The 23,348-nt window shown below is 55.4% G+C and overlaps 2 protein-coding genes across 8 annotated transcripts in view; one reads left to right on the forward strand and one right to left on the reverse strand.

Moving 5' to 3' along the window:
- The window catches only part of MED24 (mediator complex subunit 24), a 31,774-nt gene extending 31,221 nt beyond the window's left edge, over positions 1-553 (reverse strand). For 3 of the 7 annotated variants that reach the window (XM_027033836.2, XM_053212686.1, XM_053212685.1), the window contains exon 1: positions 402-551. The gene's annotated coding sequence lies outside the window, so the exon portion shown is untranslated. Of the gene's footprint in view, positions 1-401 lie in introns of all 7 variants that reach the window. The other 4 variants (XM_053212688.1, XM_053212687.1, XM_027033832.2 and 1 more) reach the window with 3 other exon arrangements.
- On the forward strand, positions 1-23,347 carry THRA (thyroid hormone receptor alpha). Its single transcript, XM_027033839.2, has 9 exons — positions 1-219; positions 10,538-10,879; positions 13,210-13,277; positions 13,871-13,971; positions 15,967-16,114; positions 16,733-16,938; positions 17,933-18,079; positions 18,994-19,252; positions 19,897-23,347. Exons 2-9 carry the CDS (start codon positions 10,827-10,829, stop codon positions 20,145-20,147), a joined length of 1,233 nt encoding a protein of 410 aa, XP_026889640.1. The 5' UTR covers positions 1-219; positions 10,538-10,826; the 3' UTR covers positions 20,148-23,347.
- The last annotated feature ends 1 nt before the right edge of the window (position 23,348 follows it).

The following is a 23,348-nucleotide window of genomic DNA, read 5'->3' on the forward strand; positions in this document are numbered from 1 at the left end:
GGGCGGGGGAGGGAGGAGCCAAGAGCGGCCGCCGCCTCTGCCGGAGGAGCCGCGGGGCCGCCACACTCGCCCCCCGCCCCCCCCCCGCGCTCACTCGCACTCACACCCGGGCGCAGGAGGCGGGCGGCCCGGGCCCCACCGGCCCCCCATGGACGCCCCCGGCACGGGGCGCTGAGACCCCGCGTCGCTGCCCAGCCCTGTCCAGCGCGCCACGCCGAGGTAAGGGGGAGGGAGCGAGGGGGCATTAATATGCAAATGCCTCGCGATTGATTATGCAAAGCCGCGGGGCTCTAGGGCCAGCTCCCTGGCGGGCTGGGGGGCGCCCGGGGGTACCTGCTGCCAGCCTCTGCCTTCCCCGGCACCCCGGTCACCCTGTCACATTCCGGGAGCTCGCAACTTACGCCCTGGGGAAGGGAGGTGTTGCTAGGAGGTCGGTGGGCCCCGGGGTTCGCCGGCAGAGATGGCGTCCAGGCCTCCCCCTCGAGGGCCCGCCCGGCCTCTGTCCGGCCCGTCTGCTGCGCACTCCGGGGCCCGGCCCCGCTGCCGGCCGCCGGAGCTCCCCCGCCCGCCGCGGTTTGTTTACGGTGCGCCGGAGGCCTGCCCCCCCCAGCCCCCACCCCCAGCGCCGAGGCCGAGGCCGAGGCCGAGTGGCCTTTGCAAAGACGCCTCCAGCTGCAGAGGGCAGTATGAGAGGGCTTGTGTGGGGGGGTGGGGTGGGCTTGCACAGGCCCCGGGAGAGGGAAGTCCCCCCCCATTCCACCCGCCTCCCCAATTGAGCATGGCTCTCTGGTTGCAACACTCCTTAATTGCAAAAACGCGGCTTGGAAGGGAGGGAGTGTGTGTAGGGGGGAGTGTATTTGAGGGTCCCTAGATGATCAGGAGAGTTGCAAGCTAGTGTGGTTAGGGAGAAGAGGGAGGAAGGGACCTGTGTGGTGTGCCCCCCCCCCCGCCCCGTTTTCCTCCCCCTTGCAACGTGTCTCTGGTGCCCCTTCTATGCCTGGGGCCCTCCCTTGTCCGGTGTGAAAGAAAGGCCTGGGGCGGGAGGGGGGGACAGGGATGATAGGGCCAATGAAGAGTGCCACCGTTTACAGGGGTGGAGGTCGCAGAAGGAAAGCCTGTGGGATGGGAGCCCTCCCCTCAATGCTGGCTCTGGCTCCAGCAGGGGGAAGGGATGAAGGGGGATGTTGTCCATGATGAGGGAGGGGAAGCAAATGTGACATGCAGACACACAGATATGCCCACACAGACAGCCACATGCATGCACACCCAGGGACACCCAGGCAGACTCAAGGACAGGAGCTGCTGGACACACCCACATAGGGACAAGGGAAGAGGCAGGCTGCTGCTGCACCGGGGAGCTGAAAGGGGTGGGACACACCCACAGGAGACCAAGAGCAGGGAGACCGACCCATGCACATACCCACGCACAGGGTCACACGGAGATGCTGTCACACACAGGGGCAAGGAGGAGTCGCTGTCACCCACACAGAAAAAGTCACTATCGCACGCATGCATGAACACAGAGCAATTGCACACAGCCGCACATTACAAAAGACCCTGTCACTCACAGGCACACACGTGCTAGCATGAGCCCAGTCACACAGACATCATCGCCTGCCGTGACAGTGGCTGTCACTCAGTCAAAAGCAAACGCAGTTACATTTCAACACATGTATACACAACTTAGCAACAAGTATTTTCCTGGACTCTTACTGTGGATCTCTAAGGTTCTGTATACAACAAAACCTCTACTCCAAAGAAAATTAAACTTGTCTCTGTGAAAAGACTTTCCTGCATAATGGTGCAAGGCATGCATTCATAATAATATTCTGAGTCTCTATTGCTTGTCATCCCCCACCCCCCACCCCCACTAGATCATGAGCTAGTTCCTTGAGACCTGGGAGAATCACTCCAAGAGCTCTGGATCCCACCCAGAGCCTAGCACAGGAAGTGCTCTGTAAATACTTGTTAATTGATTGACCGAAATCTCTGGACACAGGTGTACTCATTTGCACATACTCCCAGGGACTCAGGTGCAGAAGGCATTCACAGGGCTCAGGTCCACACACAGTCACAGGTCTATGCCGACAGCTGCGTCCAGACAACCCCAGATGTGTACACTGTAGCTGTGCAGTCAGGCACACCGCTGGATGCACACAGAGTTGTGTCGTAGATTTTTTTCCCCTCAAGCTTCCTCCTGTCTTCTTCCTCTAGGCTTAGCCTTTCTCTCTCCCTCTCTCTCTCTCTCTCTCTCTCTTTCTTTTTGAGGGACAGAGAAACAAGAGCAAAGAGAGCAGGGGCAGGGGGGTTCCAGAGGGCCGAGTCATGGGGCTGAAGCAATGTCCAGTGACTTCCAGCAGCTGAGATTATCCTAGCTGCTGTGTGTGTGTGTGTGTGTGTGTGTGTGTGTAGGGGGAGAGGCAGTTGGGGAGAGCCAGCTTTTAGGGAGCGGTCCCTAATGCCACCTTAAAAGCAAATGTGGGCTCTAGCACCTCCTGTTGGGGTCATATGTCTGAGCCTTTCCTGGGACCATTGACTTGCCCCCTGGGCGGAGTTCCTGCCTCCCATCATGAGTCTGGCCCCTTTTCCCACCTCTGCCCTCCCGTCTAAACTTGGAAGCCTTCCTTAGGAGGCCGTGTGCTGGTGAGTGTCTGGTTGAGTGATGTGTATTTTTGACTTGGAATTTCTCTCTAATGCTGTCTCTCTTTTGCTCTGTCTTGCTGTGTCTGATTCTCCCTCAGCTTGTTTCTCTGACAGTCTGGAACTCTCCCCCAGTCGCTACCCCTGTCTACCCCTGTTCTTGTCTCTGTCACAGCCTCTTTTTTCAGAGCTGGGAACTGGCAGTGATGAGCTTCATACTTTTCCAGTTGTTAATACTCAAACCCCGCCCCTCGCCCTGCCCGCCCTGCCTCTGGGGTCAATGAGAGGTTGGGGTGGGGGGGGGGCGGGGGGCTCAGCTGCCTGCTCAGGACATCCTCCTGCACTTCCTCAGTGCTGCAGCTGCAGCAGCAAGTTTTGGGGGCTGAGAATGGGGGAAAGGGAAGGGGGGTCAGCTACTGCTCATGCTGACCTCTTAGACCCGGTGGGCTCAGCCAAGGGTACACCAGCTCAGTGGAAGCCCTGGGTATGCGGGCTACAGCCAGCTAGCTCCTAAGCAAACCAGTGAAGAGGCCCCCCACCACACTGACCCACAGGAAAACAGTCCCCCCTCCACCGTGGGCAGTGGCGGGAGTTGGCAGGGCCCCACTGAGCAGGGTCAGTGACAGGACTCACAATGGTCTTTCTCCACACCCCTGGCAGCTGAAATCCACCTCAGAGATGCCCAACAGCTGTGCCCTCTGCCCAGCCTCAGAGCCTGGTTCTGAGGGTACAGCTGCCCAGACTATGTGGGGGGCTGAGTGAGGCCCTGCTCCATGAGTGCAGGCGCGAGCCCAGAGTGGGAATTTGAGCAGGGGGCAGTGGGGCAGGGAGCCCAGAGCCCAGGGGGCACTAAGCATTTCTGGCCATGCTCCCCTGTAGCCATGACCTATTTGGATGAGAAGGCACTCTTAGTGATTCTACTCTAAATAATCCATAGGCTTCTATAGAAGGGAAAATTGAGGCTCAAAGGGAAGAGTAACTGGATCAAAGAACAAGGTATTGTTCCTTTATCAGGTAATGGTTAAGAGCAGGGTTTTTGTTTGGTTGGTTGTTTTTTTTTTGTTTTGTTTTCTTTTTTTTTTTTGGAGCTGGAGTGCCTGGTGTTGAATCCCAGCTCTGCCACTTGCTGGTTGTATAACCTTGGGCAATCTATTGAACCTTGCGATATCTGTAAATTGGGGATAATAATACCTATCTCATTCAGCTTTTTGAGGATCAGAGGAGTTAGACTATATAAAATGCTTTTAAAAGTGCCTGGTGCATAACAAGCACTGTATATGTAGGCAGTTACAGTGAGGAAGCCTGTAGGTCCGAGGTCCCCTGGATTTCTTGGAGAAGCCAGGTGGAGAATTGGTTCTCCCATAGAAATAGGATGGGGGATGGGGAGGATAGTGGGTCCTTAATCTCCAGCCTCCTTACCCTTCATGTCACATCTGTCTCCCCTACAAGTTTTTGCAACCTGGAGCCCCTCTACCTCTTGCACACAGAGTGCAGCACCCTACCTCACTGCTGGGGATCCAGCATCCCAGCTACTACCTACCATTAATCAATCACCCAGGACCTAGCCCTGGCTGATAGATACCACATTCCCCATCCCTGCACTGAGAGGGCATTAGCGTGAAGGGTGGTAGTGCTGAGTAAGGAACAGTGGGTGGGTGTGACATCTTGCAGGCCAGGGTCTTGTCCTAGGTTGCCTGTCTTCCTCTGTGAGTCTGGAGATAAGACTCCCTCTCTCCCCCAGATCCCTTTTCTTCAGCCCCTCCCCTTCAAGATGCAGCAAGGACAGTGGAAGGATACCCCGTGGTGGGCCACTGGAGAGCCTCTGGGCTGGGAGGCTAGTCCCAACTCCAGTTCTCACGGTTGCAAAGGTGCTTGGAGGATTGGTGCCTCCTAGGGAGGAGGGAAGCATGACTGTGGCAGAAAGAGCACTGGCTGGGAGTTGGAGGCTGGGTCTTTGCCATTCACCAGTTGCTGACTTTGGCCTGGGTTTTCGTCATCTGGAGACAATGATGCCTACCTCACTCCGAGGGAGGGTAAATAACATAATGTGGCCTGACACCTGTGTTCAATCCGCGTTGCATGCTGGCTGGGTAAGCAACGCCTGTGGATTCTCCTGTTCTTCCCAGATCTGGCACACACCAGGATGCGGATCCCCATGCCCCCTGGAACCAGAGACAGTTCCCAGTCTCTGAGAGAAGCATCTGGGGCTAGTGGGGGGGGGGGGGCAGTGAGGTGGGGGTCACATGGTTTTCAGACATGCGTTGTTACCTGCCCTCCTCCCCAGCAGGCCAAGGTTGTGGTAACAAAGGGGACCTCCCTCTTGTATGCTTTTGTATGAGGTGGTCCAGAGGGAAGGTTTAGAAGTTCTCTGGGTAGAGGAGAAGAGCAAGGTGGAACTTGTTGGTGCCCAGGAAATGCGATGGTTGCTCTAGTGCTTTAAGGATGAGCACTTAGTCTGGGGACAGGGACTGGGGTTAAGGGTTAGGGCCAAAGGCACAGCCACACCCCCAGCAGTGGCAAAGAGCAGCACAAGCCCACCTCCCCTTCTTCCTCCTCTCTTCCTCTTGTAAGGAAGAGATGAGTTCTTGGCTCCCAGAGCCTGAGCTGCCTGTTTCATTTTCTCTTTTACCCAGGCGCGTAGGCGGGGGAAGGGGAACGCGGACCCGAGGCTATCGGCTATTGGTGGCTATCGGCGTTTTTGTACACATCAGTGAGTGGGTGTGTTGTGCGCGCATCCATGTGTGCATGTTTTGTGCATGTGTGGGCTGGGGAGGGCTCTGAATATCTCCTGGAACTGGGCACCCGCAGCTCGTGGCTCTGCGCATGCGGAGTGAGTGTGTGTGTCTGCACGTGTCCGTGTGTGTGCCGGAGACTCAGCTGCATTCACTTGCTCGCGCGCGCTCTCTCTCGCTCTCTCCTGCTGTCTCTTTCGCGCGCACACACACGTACTCACACACAATTTTCAATCTCTCTCTTCCCATTCCCTCCCACCCCCTCTCCCCCTTCTCTAGCGCTTGCGGGCTCTGTCTCTCTCACTCTCTCTCGTCCTCTCTCTCTCCCTCCCCGCCTCCCTCTTTCACTCTCCCTCCCTCTCCCCGCCCCCTCTCTCTGCCTCTGCCAGTTCTGCCTGGGTGGGGGCTAACTCTCCCGTCCCTGGGGTGCCTGGGAGAACATCCCTGCCTTTCTTTTCGCCTCCACCATTCTCTTCCCTCCTGGGCTGTGCTCCCCTGGGCTTGCAGACTACTCCTTTCTAAGGTCTCCTGGGAGGAAGGCAGCAGAGAAGGGAGGACCCCAAGCTCTGTGCCCATGCCATCTGCAGCGAGTGCCTTGGCCCCGTGACATTCATGCCTCCAGCATTCAGCTGCCCTAGCTCCCAGCTCCGATTACCCTACCCGTCTGGCTGCTGGGGGGAGGGTGGGGACAATGTGCCTTGCCCAGCTTGGGGGTGCTCCGAACTGTGCCTTTTTGGCTACTTGGATCTCCCGCTTCCGTTCCTGAGGGGAACTGGGGCAGAGGCAAGAAGTTCTGTGGGTTGCCAGGGAAGGGGCTGAGCTTTTGAGCATGGTTGTGGGCATGGGGGGTGGAGCTGACCTCTAGACCTGGGCACCCACCTTGATGCCTGACTGGAGCTGGCCTGGGGTAGGAAGAGGGAGAGGAGAGCAGCAGGTGGTTAAGGTTATGGTGGGGTGGGGGGATGTACAGTCTTTGCAGTCTTTGATGTTAATACTGGGCATCTGGCCCAAGTCAAGGCTGCTGTTTATGTCTTTCTGTCTCTGATCTGCAGGGGGGAGTTTCCTGTTATATTCTTTGGGGGCAGAGGATCTTTTGTTTAATCATTCAGCCCCCTATGTCATATCCCCCACCCCTTTCTCCCATTCTCTAGCCTCCAAGGTTCCTTGGTGGCTAGGAGATCAGACTTAAGGGTCACTGCCCTTAAGCTCCAGAATCCCATCTCAGGGGGCCGCAGGGAGAACCCACCAAGGAGTTCTGCCTCACTTTCCTCCTCCCTTCCGCTTGCCAAGCTGGTGCCTGCGTCTGTGTATTCCTCTACCATCATACCTGCCAAGTAGTACCTTCCTTCCCGCCTTCGCTACCTTCTCCTTCCTGGCACTAGGATAACAGTGAGTTGGGTGGGGCAGTCCTACTCAGTCCATACCTGAGAATAGAACAGGGTGACCTGGGAAAGGAGAAAGAGGTCCTGGCTCTAAGACGCACCTACCCCTCCACGTGGGGGCCTATGTTGTGCTGCAGCTTTCACTCTCGCCAGACTCCCAGGGGCCGTTGGTGTTTGTGGCTGCTCGTGGGAGCCCACGTTGGCACAGGCACTAGTGTGTGCACAGATGCCTGTGTTTGCCTGTGCATGCCCCTGTGTATGTTTGGGCTACAGTGGCCACCGGGGCCCCTTAGCATCACCCTTCTTGGCGCCCATGGTGTGGAGTCAGGGCATCAATGCCAGGTTATTGAGGGAGGGAGGAAGTATCTCCCCCCACCCTAGCATCAGGCAAAGGGGAAGGGGAAAGGGAGGCGTGAACCTACCCACAGCACTATTAATAGCCCACATGCCAGGCCACCAAGAACCAGCTGTCACCGTGGAAACCATTTCTACTCCCCCCCTCCCCCAGCCTCCATGGGGTGGGACTTAGGCGGGGCATGAAGCACCCCCCACCCATCTTTCTTTGTTACCTTTCTCTCTTTGTCTCCCCTCTCCTTCATTTTTCTCTCCTCCCTACCTCACCCCTTCTGTCCCCCATCCCCCATCTCATCGCTGCCTTTCCTTTCATTGTCATCCTAGCTCTACCCCCCAATCCCTGCCCATCTCTTTGTTCTTACCCCTCCTTTCTTTCTCCCTGTCTTCCCCCATCATCCCTTTTGCCCCTCTCCTTCTCTGCTTTCTCCACTATTCTCAGCCCCCTCTATGTGTGTGTCTTTTCCTCTGTGGTTGGCAAGGAGGAGGGCTGGGCTTTCTTTAGAGCGTTAAGGACAAAGTCCAGGGGCCCCAGACAGATGGGGCCAAAGCCAAGAGCGGACAGTCAGAGGAGTAGCATGTGTAGAATCTGGGGCTAGATTTTGGGGGCAGAGAATCCCCCTGGGTCTGCAGGACTGCGGAGTGGGGCAGTCCAGCAATGGGAACCTGGCATGGTGCCCATGGATACCGCATTGGCCTCTTGCCTCTGTCCCCCCATTGCAGAAGCACTTAAACTTAATGAAATGCTTCCCCCTCCATGGGCACTTTGCCCATACTGCCACCCAACAGCTCTTATCTGACAAAGAGAGTGGGTGGCCAGCCCACCCGACAGGTGCGTCTTGCCTTCTGGCTGTCCAGCCCAGTCTCAGAACCCCATAGCTCCACCCTCTCTTCTTCAGGCTGAGCCTCTGTCTCTGCAGGGCATATGCCAGGAAGGAGCCGGACTCCAGGATGAGGGGAGAGAGGCTGCCCTTCAGGGTGGGCATACTTACCATACCCCCCCCTTCCCCCGCTGCCCACAGCTAACACAGGCGCACGTGGTCTATGCCTCCCTGCATGCTGGGCCGTCTGCTTACTCTGTGTTGCCTCAGAGGCCCAGGTATGTCCCTAGAGACCTGGGGTCCCCAGGGTTTCTCCAGCCTCTTGTTCGGTGCCACATGAGGGTGCCCTGAGCATGAAGGCAGCACCTCGCTCCTCTGCCCATTGCCAGGGGTCATTGGAGCCTGGTTGCACTGACAGGCACCGGGGCACCATTCAGCTCAGCACAGAGGTGGGGCAGAGAGGGAGCCTGCCCCTCCCCCCAGCAGGCACGTGCAAGCCCTTGGCAGTGCCCAGACACATTTGGAGTTAAGGCTGGGCTGGGGAGGGGGAAGGGAAAATAAACATGGTGGCTCAGGTTGGCACTGCCCCAGGTGTGCCCTGTAGCAATTGGCAGTGGCAGGGTGCAGGAGGAGGGGGTCCTCCATAGCTATGGCCCGGGGCAGGAGCTGCCCATGCCATGTGGCTGCTGCTGGTGTTCCCTGCCTGGCCTGGCCCACAGCTGTTAATACCCATTCCCATACACCCTGGCCCTGTTGCCTGCCCCCAGGGCCTGCTCCCCAGGGCTGCCCCTCGCATGCCCACTCCTTTGCCTGCCTCCTCCCATCCCTGGGGGCGCTTGGGCCTCCGGCTGGCGAGTGGATTTTTCCAGCTTCTGTAAACAAGTGGTGGCAGCATGCCAGGTGGGCAGGAGACAGGCGGGGGCAGCACCGCAGCCAGGGTGTGCCAAGCACCGAGGCACAGCCTGAGGGGGGAGACAGGGAGACACCCAGACCCAGAGAGAGAGAGAGAGAGAGAGAGAGAGAGACATTCAGATGCAGAGAGCCGACTAAAGGAAGCCTCGCTGGGCACAGACAGAAGTGGAAACAGAAGCGACAGAAAATAGCCCTCTATTGTCCGGCCCAACCCCCACGACTTCCCTGGCCCCCTACCCCTCAGTGCCCTGACTGAGGGCAGCAGGCCCCAGTGCCCAGTCCCTGGGCATCCCCACCCACTCCTTCTCCTCCCCCTACCTCCACCCCTTAGGGCTGGCTACGCCATTATAAATTTATAACAGGAATTTCTTCACAAGCCAAGAAAAACTTGACCTACTTTCTTGACGGCTCCCTGGGCTAAGGCTCCCCGCTCATTGCCCCCCCCACCCCAGTCTCCTGTCCAGCCCCCAGTGCCCAGTCTATGGGGGTAGAAGAGGCATAATGGTCCTGCCATGCTCGTCATGCTGGGGGCTTGCCTGGGTGCAGAGGCCCTGTCTGGTTGCCCTGCCCTGCCCAATGACCTGACTTATCTGTCTCCCCTCCCACCCTGGCTCCTTATCAGTTCCTGGGGGTGGGGCGGGGGGCCCAGGGGTGAGGTCTCTGGTACAGCAGCCACGTGATGGAGGTTGTGTGTGGGGAACTGCACCCTTTGTCCCCTTCTCACATGCCCACACCTGCCTGTGTGTGCAGACAGTACACCTCAGGTCTGTAGCCTGTGGTCAGAGGGGCAGTGTGGAGGGAATGGTGGCCCCATGCTGGCACTGCCCTGGACCCCAGCTGGTGGACTGAGGCTAGCATTTGAGACAGTCTGTTAGTTTCTTTTCCCTGAGCCACCTGCTTCCTAGCTGTGTGAACATGAATGAATGATCAAGCTTTCTGAGCTTGTTTCTTCATCTGTAAAGTTCTGATGCCCACTTCAGAGGGCACATGTTATCTATCCAGGTAACACATGTTTGCTTCCTTTCCCCTTGCCCTTGCTGTCCTGGTGGGTGGTAGCACAGCTAAACAACTGGGAAGTCTGGTCCTCAGACTGGGAAGTGTGATTTGGGACCTTGTACAGGAAGCTCTAGGGTCCTTGGGGAGCTGGGATTGAGGAGTGGTTATTTGGTCAGCAGCAGGGGAGAGGTCAGCTCCCCACTGTTTTCAACAGTCTCTCTCCATCAATGCACTTGGGTGGGCACTCATGATCCCTGCGTGCTGCCCCCATGTCCCACCCTTCCTTCTCAAGTACCCCCTACAGGTGAGCTGAAAATTGCTCATCTTGGGTCCCCTCTTGCCCTATAATACTGATAACTTTTAGAAAAACTTGGCTAGACGGGCGGTAACAATAGCTACATTCAATGGACACATCAAAAGGCCAGGCGCTTGACTGAATGTCAGGATTGAGACACGGTACGTGATGACCTGATTCTTTTCCTCCATACCTTTCCAGGTCTGGGGCTTAGGATGTGTATCTCCAGTCTTGCCTCCTGCACCTGTTAACTGACAGGCTGTCCTGATCCCGTTTGTGCTTGCCCTCCATGCCTGCCACCATCTTGTTATGAGCTCCAAGAGCCCAAAATGTTGCCACCAAAGGAATCTTAGCCACTCACCGCCACCATTGCACTGCCTTATCCCTGCCTCTCTCCTCTCTTTGCAGGGACTTCTGGACAAGACTCCAAAGCTACTCCCCCAGCCCGAGACCCCTCCACAGACCCAGCTTGTCCTCAGCCCTACCACCTGCCACTCCCTGGCCCCTCTCACCGCCCGCCCCCCTTGGGGCGCAGGGCATGGTGTGAAAGGCCAAGTGTTGAGGGGGGCACCATGGGTGCTGTGCCCTAGGGCCTGGGTGGCAGGGGGTGGGCGGCCTGTGGTTGTGCCGGGGGGGCCATCGTGCCCACCCCAGTCTCTTGGCGTGCTGGAGGGCATCCTGGATGGAATTGAAGTGAATGGAACAGAAGCCAAGCAAGGTGGAGTGTGGGTCAGACCCAGAGGAGAACAGGTAATGGCTCCAGCAACTAGGTTGTGTCAGTTCTTAGGCAGCAGGCATGGTCATCTCCTGGCTGGGCAAATGAGCGCTGAGCCTGGGCCTTTTAAGCACCTCTGGAGGGCTGGGCATGGGGCCAACAAGCTTGCTGCCTACCTTTGCCCAGGAGATGAGGTCATGGCCACATGTGGCAGGGAATTAGGCACCTGGATTGAGAGATGTCCATTTTGGAGGGGGGAGGTGATGCAGGACACAGTAATTACAGGCGGCAGGCACGTGGCCCTTCTCTTGACAGTGCTGGGAGATCTCCGGTGCCTTCCCAGTGGCTCTCAGCCACCCTCACCTGAGCATGTGGAATCCAAACAGCCTCGCCATTTTCCTCTTCTCCCTACCAGACTAGTGTGTGGTCCAGAAGCCATGATGCATGGGACATGACATTTCAGAGCACATGCACCAGTCACTGTTGGTCATAGCCCGTGCTTATATTTGGAATCTATTGGGAGCCCCACAAGCTCTTCCTTGTTCATGGGCAAGAGCAGGCACTGCCACGGGGCTCCTCCCAGGAAGTGGAAGTAAATGCCAACTCTGAAGGTTTTGCTCACACGTGGAGGAGGAATCAGCCCTGCATACACAACTAGGGATGGGTTACCTGTGATCTGCGTTGCCCTTGAGGAGCCCAGAGGGTCTCTGCTTCTCCCATCAGCCCCAAGTGGCACAGAGTTCTGTCCCAGTTGGCATGATGCCCCAGGAGCTGGGTACAGCCTGTGCCTATGGCCAGGGAGAGGGTGGGGGTGGGGGTGCTCTGGGGAGAAGTGTGGCTGTTGCCTTGGAGACCAGATCTTGAGCCAGGAGGCCAGAGGCTTGGCCAGGCAAAGCCTTGGGGCCCATGTCTGGGTCCCTGGAGGGATGGAGGAAGTGGATGAGGCTGGCAGTTGAGTAGGGCACCTTGGGTATCCCTCCCCAAAGCCCAGGATCGGGGGAGGGCTCTGAAAAAGAAGATATGGCCTGTCACTGATAGCTCTCACTTACAGCCTCTGTATCTCCCTGCCCAGACTTCTGTGAGTCTGGGCGAGCCTGCTCCTAACTCAAAGAAAAGCAGGAATGCAGGTTCCTGGTTCCCTCCAAGGCAGCATCCCCTCCCCCCACCCCGTTTCTCTGCCACCTTGTGGCTGTTCCTGGGACTGCACCCTGTAAATCGTAGTTGCTGAAAACCACCAGCTCAACTGGGGGCTGGGTGGCCTGGAGTTCTCCCACATCCACTCCTCCTGGAGGCAGGAGGGAGATATGACTCTCCAATGGTTGTAGAAATCAGACAGGGGTAATCCCCAGGGGGCCTGGAACACAGACTTGTCTATGACTGCGACCCTGGCCAAGGTCACTGTGTCAGTGTGTTGGGAGCTGCATCAGGCTCCAGGGGGAGGAGCCCTGCAACATGCCACATGCAGGGTGGGTGTGGGAGGTTATACAATCCGTGCACGTATGTGGAGGCTTATGTAACCTGTGTGTGCTGTGGTTATGTAACATGTATGGGTCGAGGTTGGTAACATATATGTGCAGTGGTTGAGGGTTGCTAACACCTTGCGTGGAGGGTCCTTGTCTTGGTTCTGACTCTAGTGCACAGTGTCACCAGGCACAAATGGAGCTTCGGTTTGTTGCTTTGTTAAATGAAGGCCATGAACAGGGTGGCTCTGGGAGTCTCTTCTTATTCCAGGTTATAGATTATCGTTGCTAGTCAGTATATGTTTTCAATCACTCGGGTTATCTACCATGTACATGACCTGGGAATCAAGCCACATGTTCACTATTAGGTGTCTGTCCAGAGGGTTGTGTAACACATGGGCATATCCTAGAGGTCATAGAACGCATTTGAGAATGCCCTGAAAATTTCATAGATGTATAGATCCTGGTGCTTATTTATAATCCTTAGGTTTATACTGAAGACAGACAGATGCTCTGGTCTTCTGTTATGTACATATGTGTGTGCCCTAAAGGTTATATAGCTGTAAGCATGTCCTGAAGATTCTTTCTGCATAAGTTCCATGTATTGAAGGTTTAAATATGTGGATATCCTGTGGATTATGGGTGTTTAAGGTTCTATAGTGTGTGTGTGTGTGTGTGTTGGGGCCCTAGAACATGCCTGTGCCCCAGCCAAGCCCTTTATCTCTCACCCCAAAGCTTCTAGATAGCTGGACCCTTCTCAGTTTTATCAGCTGACCTGGGGGTGGAAGTGGAATGAGGACACAAGATGGAGGGAGTCGGGCCTGGGAGATTATAGAAACCTATTGGATGAGAAGGGGGCTGCCCAAAGACTGCCCTGTGATTCTGCCCACTCTACCCCCATCCAGTGCCAGGTCACCAGATGGAAAGCGAAAAAGAAAGAACGGCCAATGTTCCCTGAAAACCAGCATGTCAGGTGAGCCTGGTTGTGTGTGCCTTTCTTCCCTACCCTCAACCCCACCAAACCAGGCCTGGAGCTCTTTGGGGGCCTGGGCATGGACCAGCAGTTCCTGTGACCCTTGGGGAGAGCCTTCCAGAGAGCTTGGGACGAACTTGTCTGGAGGTGAGAAGGGTGATAAGGGCATGCTCCAGCCTTTGAGGACAGGTCCTCAAAAAAGAAGGACCTCTTCTCTTCCCTGATAAACCCCTTCCCTGAGCCCCACACCCCTGCGCCCCTGAATCAGGGTCTGGGGCTAATTGGCCAAGGGACTGTATTCCCCTGAGATGAGCTGCTGACATGTCCTGCATCCCCTGCCCCTCAGATGCAGCAAGAGAAAAATCCCCAAATGGGCAGTCGGAAGAACTGGGATTCTCCATATTCTTAGGGAAGGGGATGGACAAGGTGACTCTGATGTGTCTCCAGGATTCTACCTGGACACAAAGAATCCTTTAAAGAGGCTGGGCTAGGGGATGGGCCAGGAAGGAAGAGTTGGGGGGATGAAGGAAGTGTAGGAGCCTCTCTGCTGGGGGCCCAAGCCATGCCTGCCTGCCTCCCTTCCTCCCTCCCAGGGTATATCCCTAGTTACCTGGACAAAGACGAGCAGTGTGTCGTGTGTGGGGACAAGGCAACCGGTTATCACTATCGCTGCATCACTTGTGAGGGCTGCAAGGTATGGACCAGACAGCTCCTGCCCCCCCTCCCCCCACCTGAGCCCCCATCTCACCCGCCTGAAGGCCCTCAGCTCCTGGCAAAGACAGCCCTATAGACACCTAACCTAAACCCCACCTGTTGCACCACCATTTCTCCTCTCTTATTCATTTGTCAGTTTACAATCTCTGCTCTGCCACTCATAGGTAAGATGCTTAATTTCTCTGGGCCTCAGTTTCTTCCTCTATACAACGGGGATAATCACATTACCTACCTCATAGAGCTGTTGCGAGAATTAAATGAGCTAATTCATAAAGTATTTAAAACAGTGCCAGGAACATAAGAAGCACTCAATAAATCCCAGCTATCCTCCATCCACTTGGCGGATCAGATGTGAAGGAGGTAGTATGTGTCCTGCCCTCAAGCTGCTCATAGTCTACCAGAGAGGCACACTGGAAACAAATACTGGTTTTCAAAATGTGGTCCCTGGACTACCTGCAGGATTAGTTCAGTGCAGATTTCCAAGCCTCATTCCAACCCTACTCAGTCAGAACTTGTGAGGCCTTTGTGGACTCTGCCTTGGAACAGGTCCCCAGTTACTCCCCCTGCACCTAGAAGAGTGAGAACCAGTGCCGGGGGGAGGGGCACAGTGGGGCCCAGAGTTGGAGAGGATGACAGAGTCTCCGTGGGCAGTTGGGACAAGGTCATAGACTTGGGGAGCTTTAATTACATCTCACCTAGCTCATTTTCACCTGCAAGGGTTTTCCAGGATCATCACCTCCTGAAAATGTAAGACTTTCCAAGAAATGAAAGTATTTAAAAATATAGTAAGGCTTCACATTCCTCTCTTTCTTAGTATCAACAAAGCCCAGACCACCAGGGGTTCAGAGTCCCATAGCAGTGTTCCTGGAAGCAATACAAGCAGCACAACAGAGAGCAAGGATCCTCACCCTCAAGGACAGTTGAGTCCCAGAGGAGCATCCCAGAAAGACAGAAATGCCTTGGCCCCAGCTCTAGAGAGTCTGATATCTTAAGTCTAGAGTGAGGCCCAGGACTTTGCATTTTTCGTTAAGTGCAGTAAATGATTATTTTATTTTGTTTTATTTTATTCTATTCTGTTCTATTTTATTCTCTTTTGTTTTAATTTTTAAGTGCACTAGATGATTTTAATACACCCCTGAATCTGAGAACTCGGAACTGGTGTCCCACACCTCAGGTCCAGTTCTGGCTCCCCTGCCCATTTAGCCATATGACTTTGGGCAGATTGCTTAATCTCTCCAAACTTCAGTTTCCTAGTCTCAAAATAGAGATAGTAACATTACTACCTCACGGGTGGACACAAGCATCAAATGTGATGATGCACACATGGAAAAGGCTTATAAGTGCCTCATAGTGAGTGTTCAGCACATGTTAGCTCTTCCTGTTATTGCTGCCATCTTGATTCTTGAGGATTTTTCTTTAGGGCAAAGACTAAACCCAATACACAGAATTGAAAATTTTCTTTTGAATCTACTAGTGTCCATACACAGTGCCTTTTCTTGATTTTTAACCTCCACCTCCACCCCCACCCCCACCCCCCATTTCGAGAATTCCACCTGCATGAGCAACAGGCAGCATGTATAAGGGTGGGTTTGGGAGTCAGTTTTATTTTCAGAGTTGTTTAGCAGGATCGAAAATAAGGTATCAGTTGGACCTCCAAAGCTGCTGCTATTCCTTCAGGCATCATAGCACCTGACACCATCCCAGGCTCATGTCTGTGTACTGGGTTCCTCATCCTCCCCCCTGCCACCACCCTTCCCCATGTGCCCCTGCGCCTCAGCAGCCTGGGAGCTGAGGGCACATATTTCCATATTTCTAAAGTCCTTTGGCCCCACCAGGTGATCCTGGACTTGCTGGTGTCGGGAGGATGCCAAGTTCCCTCACTAATTCCCCCACCCCCGCCCGCCCAGTGAGTTGCATGGTTGGTTCATGAAGGAGAGATCATGATCACTACATGCTACATCTCCCTCCACCCCAGGGCTTCTTTCGCCGCACAATCCAGAAGAACCTCCATCCCACCTACTCCTGCAAATATGACAGCTGCTGTGTCATTGACAAGATCACCCGCAACCAGTGCCAGCTGTGTCGCTTCAAGAAGTGCATCGCCGTGGGCATGGCCATGGACTGTAAGGGGATGGGGGGGTGGGTGTCGAGCCAGGCAGCCATGGGTGGGGGTGAGTTCAGATATGACTGCTCCCTGCCAGAGTATCCTTAGGGCCCACAGTGCAGAGTAACAATCCAGGTCAGGATGATGGGGAATGAATGTTCAGGATCTTGGTCCCTGCTGCCCTCATCCCTGGGGAAAAGGGAACAAAGGATCCCTGAATGGGCCCTGCACATGGGCCCCAGTGCCTACCTGCCTTTCACCACTCCAAGGCCTTAGAGTTGTTGGGTAGAAAGGAGTCCTGAGTACTTCACCCTAGCACAGTGTTCCTGACTACTTCTGGGTGAGAAGACACCCCACTTCTGGGTGAGAGTGGGCATCTTGCATTGGCTGGGGATTGGGTAGCAGGCTCTTCTAGTAACCACTATCACCATAACCACTTAGACCAGAACGTGATAGTCTACATGGGCCCAGTGATTATCATGATCCAGGTTGTGCCACCCAATTGCTAGGTGGTATTTGGGAAGTCACTTAACGTCTCTGGCCCTCAGTTTCCTAACCTTACATTGGGAAGAGTAGTTTCTGAGTAGATTGTGGAGAGTGCCATGCAGAGAGCATCGTGTCTCTCTGCCGTTGACAGTGGTTCTAGATGACTCAAAGCGGGTGGCCAAGCGCAAGCTGATCGAGCAGAACCGGGAGCGGCGACGAAAGGAAGAGATGATCCGATCACTGCAGCAGCGACCGGAGCCCACTCCCGAAGAGTGGGACCTGATCCATGTTGCCACAGAGGCCCATCGCAGCACGAATGCCCAGGGCAGCCATTGGAAGCAGAGACGGAAATTCCTGGTAAGGAGAGAGGGGGCATGGGGAGAGCAGCAGCCACATGGCCAGGAGGAAGAGCAAGCTGAGTCTTGTCTCCTTCAGAAAGCTTTCTTGGTTTAATCTGACCCAAAGCTAATGCTCTCTACGACGTGGTGATCCTGATTCATATGCCTGCGTATGTGTTGCTGCTGTCACAGCCCTGCGTATTCAGTGTGATTGGGAGCTTCCCCATTGAATTTCTAGAGAGCAGGGGCAACCTCTCCTCTTTTTCCTGCCCACAGTGACTGGGAGGAGAGGGTTAGGACACAGTTATGTAATAGTATTTGGGGGCACCTGATGGGTACGAGGCATTATGGTAGACCCTGGCAAAACTGAGTGCTAAGTGAATGGGCAGCTCGGGAGGAGATGGACAGTTGATTGTATATGGTGAGTGAAGGCAGGAACCTGGTATCTGGTTCCTGGTGGAGTGTGCCAGCGGGTGGAACAGTATAGTGTTAAGAGCACAACCTTTAATACCAAGCACATGTGTGTATAATGGTGAGGAGTCAGACTATTTGGGTTCAAATCCTGGTTCTACCTCTTACTAGTCATGTGACCTTGGGCTTATTACTCAGCTGCACTGTGCCTCAGTTTCCTCACCTGTGAAATGGTGTTAAGTATAACATCCTTATAAGGTTGTAGTGGGGATTCAATAGGATCTATAAAACATGTAACCTAGTGCCTGGCTGCGTATTAAATATGTTACATATTCAGTAAACATAGCTTCTATTATTATGAGATTACTTCTACTACTGTTATGGTCATTGTTATTATTAGCCGACTTGCAGCTCTGGCTCTGATCTATTCTCTGCCCTAAGGTGAAGGAGAAGCCTTAGGCATGGGACAGGGCAGTCCCCTGGTACTGGCCGCCCCTCTTCCCCAAGCTGACTTGGAGCTCCCCCTGGTGGGCAGGGAGCCTCAGTGAGAGGTTGAAAGGGGTCTGCAGCCCCAGCTGACCCCTGTCTCTTTCTTTATAAAGCCGGATGACATCGGCCAGTCACCCATCGTCTCCATGCCGGATGGAGACAAGGTGGACCTAGAGGCCTTCAGCGAGTTTACCAAGATCATCACCCCGGCCATCACCCGTGTGGTGGACTTTGCCAAAAAACTGCCCATGTTCTCCGAGGTGAGTGGCAAATGGGAAGAGGCATGGTGCCACCCTAGAGGGAAAACTGGGGCTGCTCCCTTGGTCACCCAGTGTCAGCATATGCTCATCTAAGGTCCTCTGGACAGGGAGCAATCCCTGTAGGTCAACACACATCTAACACACACAACCCAAACACCCCCAACACACACACACACACACACACACACACACACACACACACACACAGCTAGCGAATGCCTAAGGAACCAAGATATTCCAAGTGCCTGGCCTCCCCAGCCCCTCTCTGTCCTTCTCCCCCAACATCTACATGGCTATCCTGGCTCCAACAGCTTCAAATTTCTCATTTTATTTATTTATTTATTTATTTATTTATTTATTTATTTATTTATTTATTTATTTATATTTTTTAATGTTTATTTATTTTTGAGAGAGAGAGAAACAGAGTGAGAGCAGGGGAGGGGCAGAGAGAGAGGGAGACAGAGAATCCAAAGCAGGGTCCAGGCTCTGAGCTGTCAGTACAGAGCCTGATGTGGGGCTTGAACTCATGAACTGTGGGAACATGACTTAAGCTGAAGTCAGTCACTTAACTGACTGAGCCACCCAGGCACCCCAAATTTCTCATTTTAAAGAGCACTAAGTCTGGGTACAGGCTGCCTACTAGCTGTGTGACCTTGGCCATGGTACCTAATTCCATGTACCTCACTTTCCTCATCTGCAGTGGGGATGGAGATAATGATGGGAGGGAACTCATAGGCATAATTGTGAGATTTAATGACATAAGGCATGTCCGTGGCCCAGAGCAAGGCTAGTTGTTCAGAGTATACCTTACTGGCTGAGGTGAGTGGTGGCCTCACAGCTCCCAAAGGGCATCCACAAGAGACACTCATGGGGAAGGGCATGCTGAGTGTTCCTGTGGCCCTGCCACTCTGCAGCTGCCTTGCGAAGACCAGATCATCCTCCTGAAGGGGTGCTGCATGGAGATCATGTCCCTGCGGGCGGCTGTCCGCTATGACCCCGAAAGCGACACCCTGACGCTGAGTGGGGAGATGGCCGTCAAGCGGGAGCAGCTCAAGAATGGTGGCCTGGGCGTAGTCTCCGACGCCATCTTTGAACTGGGCAAGTCACTCTCTGCCTTTAACCTGGATGATACGGAAGTGGCTCTGCTGCAGGCTGTGCTGCTAATGTCAACAGGTACCTGCCTACTGGCTGGGAGGGCTCAGAAGCTTCCAGGGCTTGGCTGGGCCCTGCGCCTGTCATTATCCTCTTCCCTGAATTCTACAGTCTTTCTCTATTCCTCAGCTTCTCTGTTCCCCAAGCTTACCTCCATCACTGGGCCCATTCTCTGTCCCCTGTCCCTTGTTCTATTACCCATCCCCCCTCAGTTCTGATGTCCAAGCACATCTCTTGCCATGTCTCCTCTGCTCCTTATTCCATCTTCACCGTATTCTTTCTCTCTGCTCACCACCACCCCCCCTCCACTTTCTGTCACTCACATTTGCCTTTGTTCCACAACCCCAACCACCTATCCCCTACCCCTCCTCTGTCCCCTCTCCCTGCCCCTTATCCCCCCTCTGCCCCTCTTCCCACCAACTCTTCTCTTTGCCCCCTAGTCCTGCCCTGTCTCCAAGCCTCCCCTCTCTTCTCACGTCTCAGTCCTTCTGTCTTCTTTACTCACTACCTCTCTCGAAACCCCCAGCGGCTCAGACTCCTCCCTCCTCCACCCTGCTCTTGCTCCCATGCATACGCTGCCGTCTCTTTCCCTCCCCTTCCCCACCCTAGCCTCTCCAAGTCTATCTCCCTTCACCCACTCAAGCTCATGCCCCTTTTCCCTGCAGACCGCTCGGGCCTGCTGTGTGTGGACAAGATCGAGAAGAGTCAGGAGGCGTACCTGCTGGCGTTCGAGCACTACGTGAACCACCGCAAACACAACATTCCGCACTTCTGGCCCAAGCTGCTGATGAAGGTGACTGACCTCCGCATGATTGGGGCCTGCCACGCCAGCCGCTTCCTCCACATGAAAGTCGAGTGCCCCACCGAACTGTTCCCCCCACTCTTCCTCGAGGTCTTTGAGGATCAGGAAGTCTAAAGCCTCAGGCGGCCAGAGGGTGTGCGGAGCTGGTGGGGAGGAGCCTGGAGAGAAGGGGCAGAGCTGGGGGGCTGAGGGAGGCCCCCCACCCCTCTTCTCTCCTTCCTCTCATCCTTGGATAGATTCAGCTCCCACACACACACCCCGTACTGCCCGTCCCTCCTCAGAACCTCCAGCCCTGGGACAGGGCAAACACATGAACTTGCTATGAAAAAGACAGTGTGGGAGGCTGGGGGACCGTGTCCTGCAGTTCCCAGGACCCCATCCTCTAAGAAGGTAGGGGAAGGGAGGGAGATCTAAGAGGGGACAAGCCATCTTGACCGTAGGGGATGGAAGAATGTGGGGTGGGGGAAGATGCCCTCAACTCAGCCCCTACACACACACAAGAGAGAGCCCCCCCTGCACAGTTCCTTGACAGAGGTTCCCCCTCCAGGCTAAGGGCCTCTCTGCTTCCCCAGAAGCCTGGGTGCAAAGAAAGGCTTGGCTTGGCTCCTCCCCCTGGAGGTTAAAAATTAGTCATTCTAACTGCACTTTGGAAACCAGGCAAGGGGAGAAGATAAATGAAGAAAAACTAGACAGAGAGAAAAAGAAAAAAAGAGTGAGCGATTGATAGAGATAGAGAGAGAGAGATGATATTAAGTTATTAACCGAGGCTGGCCCCCTACCACCCCTAAGCACTTTGAGAGCTGCCCCTCCTCCCCGCAAATCAGAGAGAACTGCCCCACATACCAGGTCCCCAAGGGCAGGGCTGCCGATCAGAGCTGTGAGTTAACACAACAGGGTCCTGGCCATCCCTCCTTGCCTTGCCCCTCCCCCTGTGCCCCTTCGGCACCCCCCGCCCAGTGCTCCCTCTGCTCTCTGCCACTCGTGCCCGCTGAGTTCCATCTACCTCTCACGCTGGATGCCAGCTGGCCCCTCACCAGCCTGCCCTGCTGCCCACACAGCTCCCCTTTCAAGTGCCCAGCCCCAGGGGCCTCTCCCTGCCCCCCCCCCAACTCCTTCCACACCTTGGCACCCACACAGGAAAAACTGTGGCTCAAGCTCCTGCCCTCCTCACACCTGCAGTATTAGCTATAATCCAGATGCTGCTGCACTGGGGGGGAGTTAGGGGGGTGTGTGTGAGTTTCTCCCAGAGCCTCTACCCCCTTAGGACCGTGTCCCCATCTGTCTTCTGGGCTCTCTCTAACCTCTGCCCTCTTCCTTCCCCACTCCCACTCAATGCACTAACCCAGACTCTGGGCAGGCAGGCACCAGAATGGGGGTGCCTAGATAAATGGCACTTAGTTGGGGCCCCAGGGGAGGGGGCGGTTGGTGCTCCTCCTTTTTTCTTTGAAGCTCTTTAGGCCAGCCACCCCTCTGCCCCTGGGACCCCCTCCCCTCTTCTTTTCTGTAATTCAGGGACTTTGGCTTGAGCCACCTCCCACCCTCCTGGTGAGGAGTGCTCTGTTGGTCTGCACTTGGGTGAGCTGCCCTCCTCCTCTTCCTTTTGGCTATCGCCCACTGCCCACTCCACAGGGGAGAGAGGGAGGGAGGAGGTAGCCCTCCCATGGGTAGGGGGGGAGGGTGGGGAGGGACAGAACAGACCAGAGGGCCCTGGGCTCAGGGCTGCATGTCGGCAGGGATGGATGGGTGGACATAGATGCCCCCGGAAGCCATGGGGAATGGGGCAGGGGCAGGGGGAGGGGTGCCAGGGCTTCCTGCGCTTTGCACTATTGGGGCAAAAATGTCTTAAGCAGTGGGGAACCTGCCACCCCACCCTGACCCTCAGCCTGCCACAGCCCCCTACATACACACACACACACACACACACACACACACACACACACACGGGAAGGCAATGCTATGCTGCCCATCAGGGCATGTCCTTCCCCCACTGTCCAGGTGTTCTGACAGGGGTGGAGGGCCTGGAAGAGCATCTGCTGTCACCTGTGCATGTGCCTGCCCTGCCCCCCTTGGGCTCGTGGGCTGCCCCTGCTGTCTTTGTCTGTCTCTATCCTCTCTCTCTCCTGGGGTACTGATTCCTATATTACCCCAGTCCCATGGGTAAGCCCTCTTGTACCCTCCTCTGGGGGTATACCACCCCTGGGGGCCCAGTGGAATTCCTGACCTGTCTGCTGTCTCCTCCCTCCCTCCCTCCCTCCCTCCCTGCATCCCCACCTCCACCCCTCCATCCCCATTCTCAGCCATGAACATGGTAGAGAAAAGGCCTTAAAGGGGCTTGGCCTCTTACAGGCACTTGGGAATCCCCCCTCACCTCCCCAATCATATGAGCTGTGATCCCCTACTCCTCCCCCCCATCTCTGACCCCTCCCCCCTCACTCTAGGTGATGTGGGGTGTATGTGTGCGTTTCTCTGCGTGAATGTGTGAGCAAGTACATGTGGTGGGGCAGGAGCCAGGGGACTCAGGAGCACCACGCACCTGCTCTAGAGAGGCAGCTGTCCCAGCCCCTGCTTTGGAAGTGGGGGACAGGGCCCTCTCCTGGGGGCCATTGGTGCTAATGAGGGGGATGGCCTTGACGTGGGTGCTTAGTATGCCTCCCCCAGTATTGGCCCGGGGCACTAGGGCAGGCGGGGTGGGGCAGCAGGTGCAGTATTGGTGGGAGGAGGGACTGCTGGGAATGGGCCAGGCCAGGACAAGGGGGTGCCAGAGCCATGACCACTCCCCCGTGCCCACCACCCGCCTCTCCATCTCAGTATCCCCACCCCCCATCACTCAGAACACACATACCTCATCCAGCCTCCTCCCTGCTCAGCCTTGGGGAGGGTGGGGGTGGAGGAGCCCCTACCCCTTCCCCTGGTGGCGGGTCTACAGGGCTGGGAGAGGGCGGGGCGTGTGACACAGACACCGTCCATAAGGGGGACAGTAATTCCTGCCCCGGGATCTCCTGGGTGGGGGAGGGGGCACTTCCCTGGAGGCGCTACTGAATGTATGAGAAGCTGGTGCTGGGGTGGGGGGAGGGGGGTTGTGGCCAGAAACAGGGAAAGAGGTAGGTCCCTTCCCCAGGGAGGGGTGGGGGACTGGCAGGGGTGACTTGGGGGGCTCCTACTCCTGCCCCACGTTGACAATCAGTATGTCTGTTACGTGCGATTTTTCACCCCGTTGTGTTTTGGGTCAGGATTTTAAAGAAAGATATTTTTATGGTAATTGTTGCTCGTCTATTTTACTATATATTTATGTAATAAATATATGATGAAAATAAC

The sequence above is a fragment of the Acinonyx jubatus genome, chromosome E1, assembly GCF_027475565.1.
Source record: "Acinonyx jubatus isolate Ajub_Pintada_27869175 chromosome E1, VMU_Ajub_asm_v1.0, whole genome shotgun sequence".
NCBI classification, from domain to species: Eukaryota; Metazoa; Chordata; class Mammalia; order Carnivora; family Felidae; genus Acinonyx; species Acinonyx jubatus.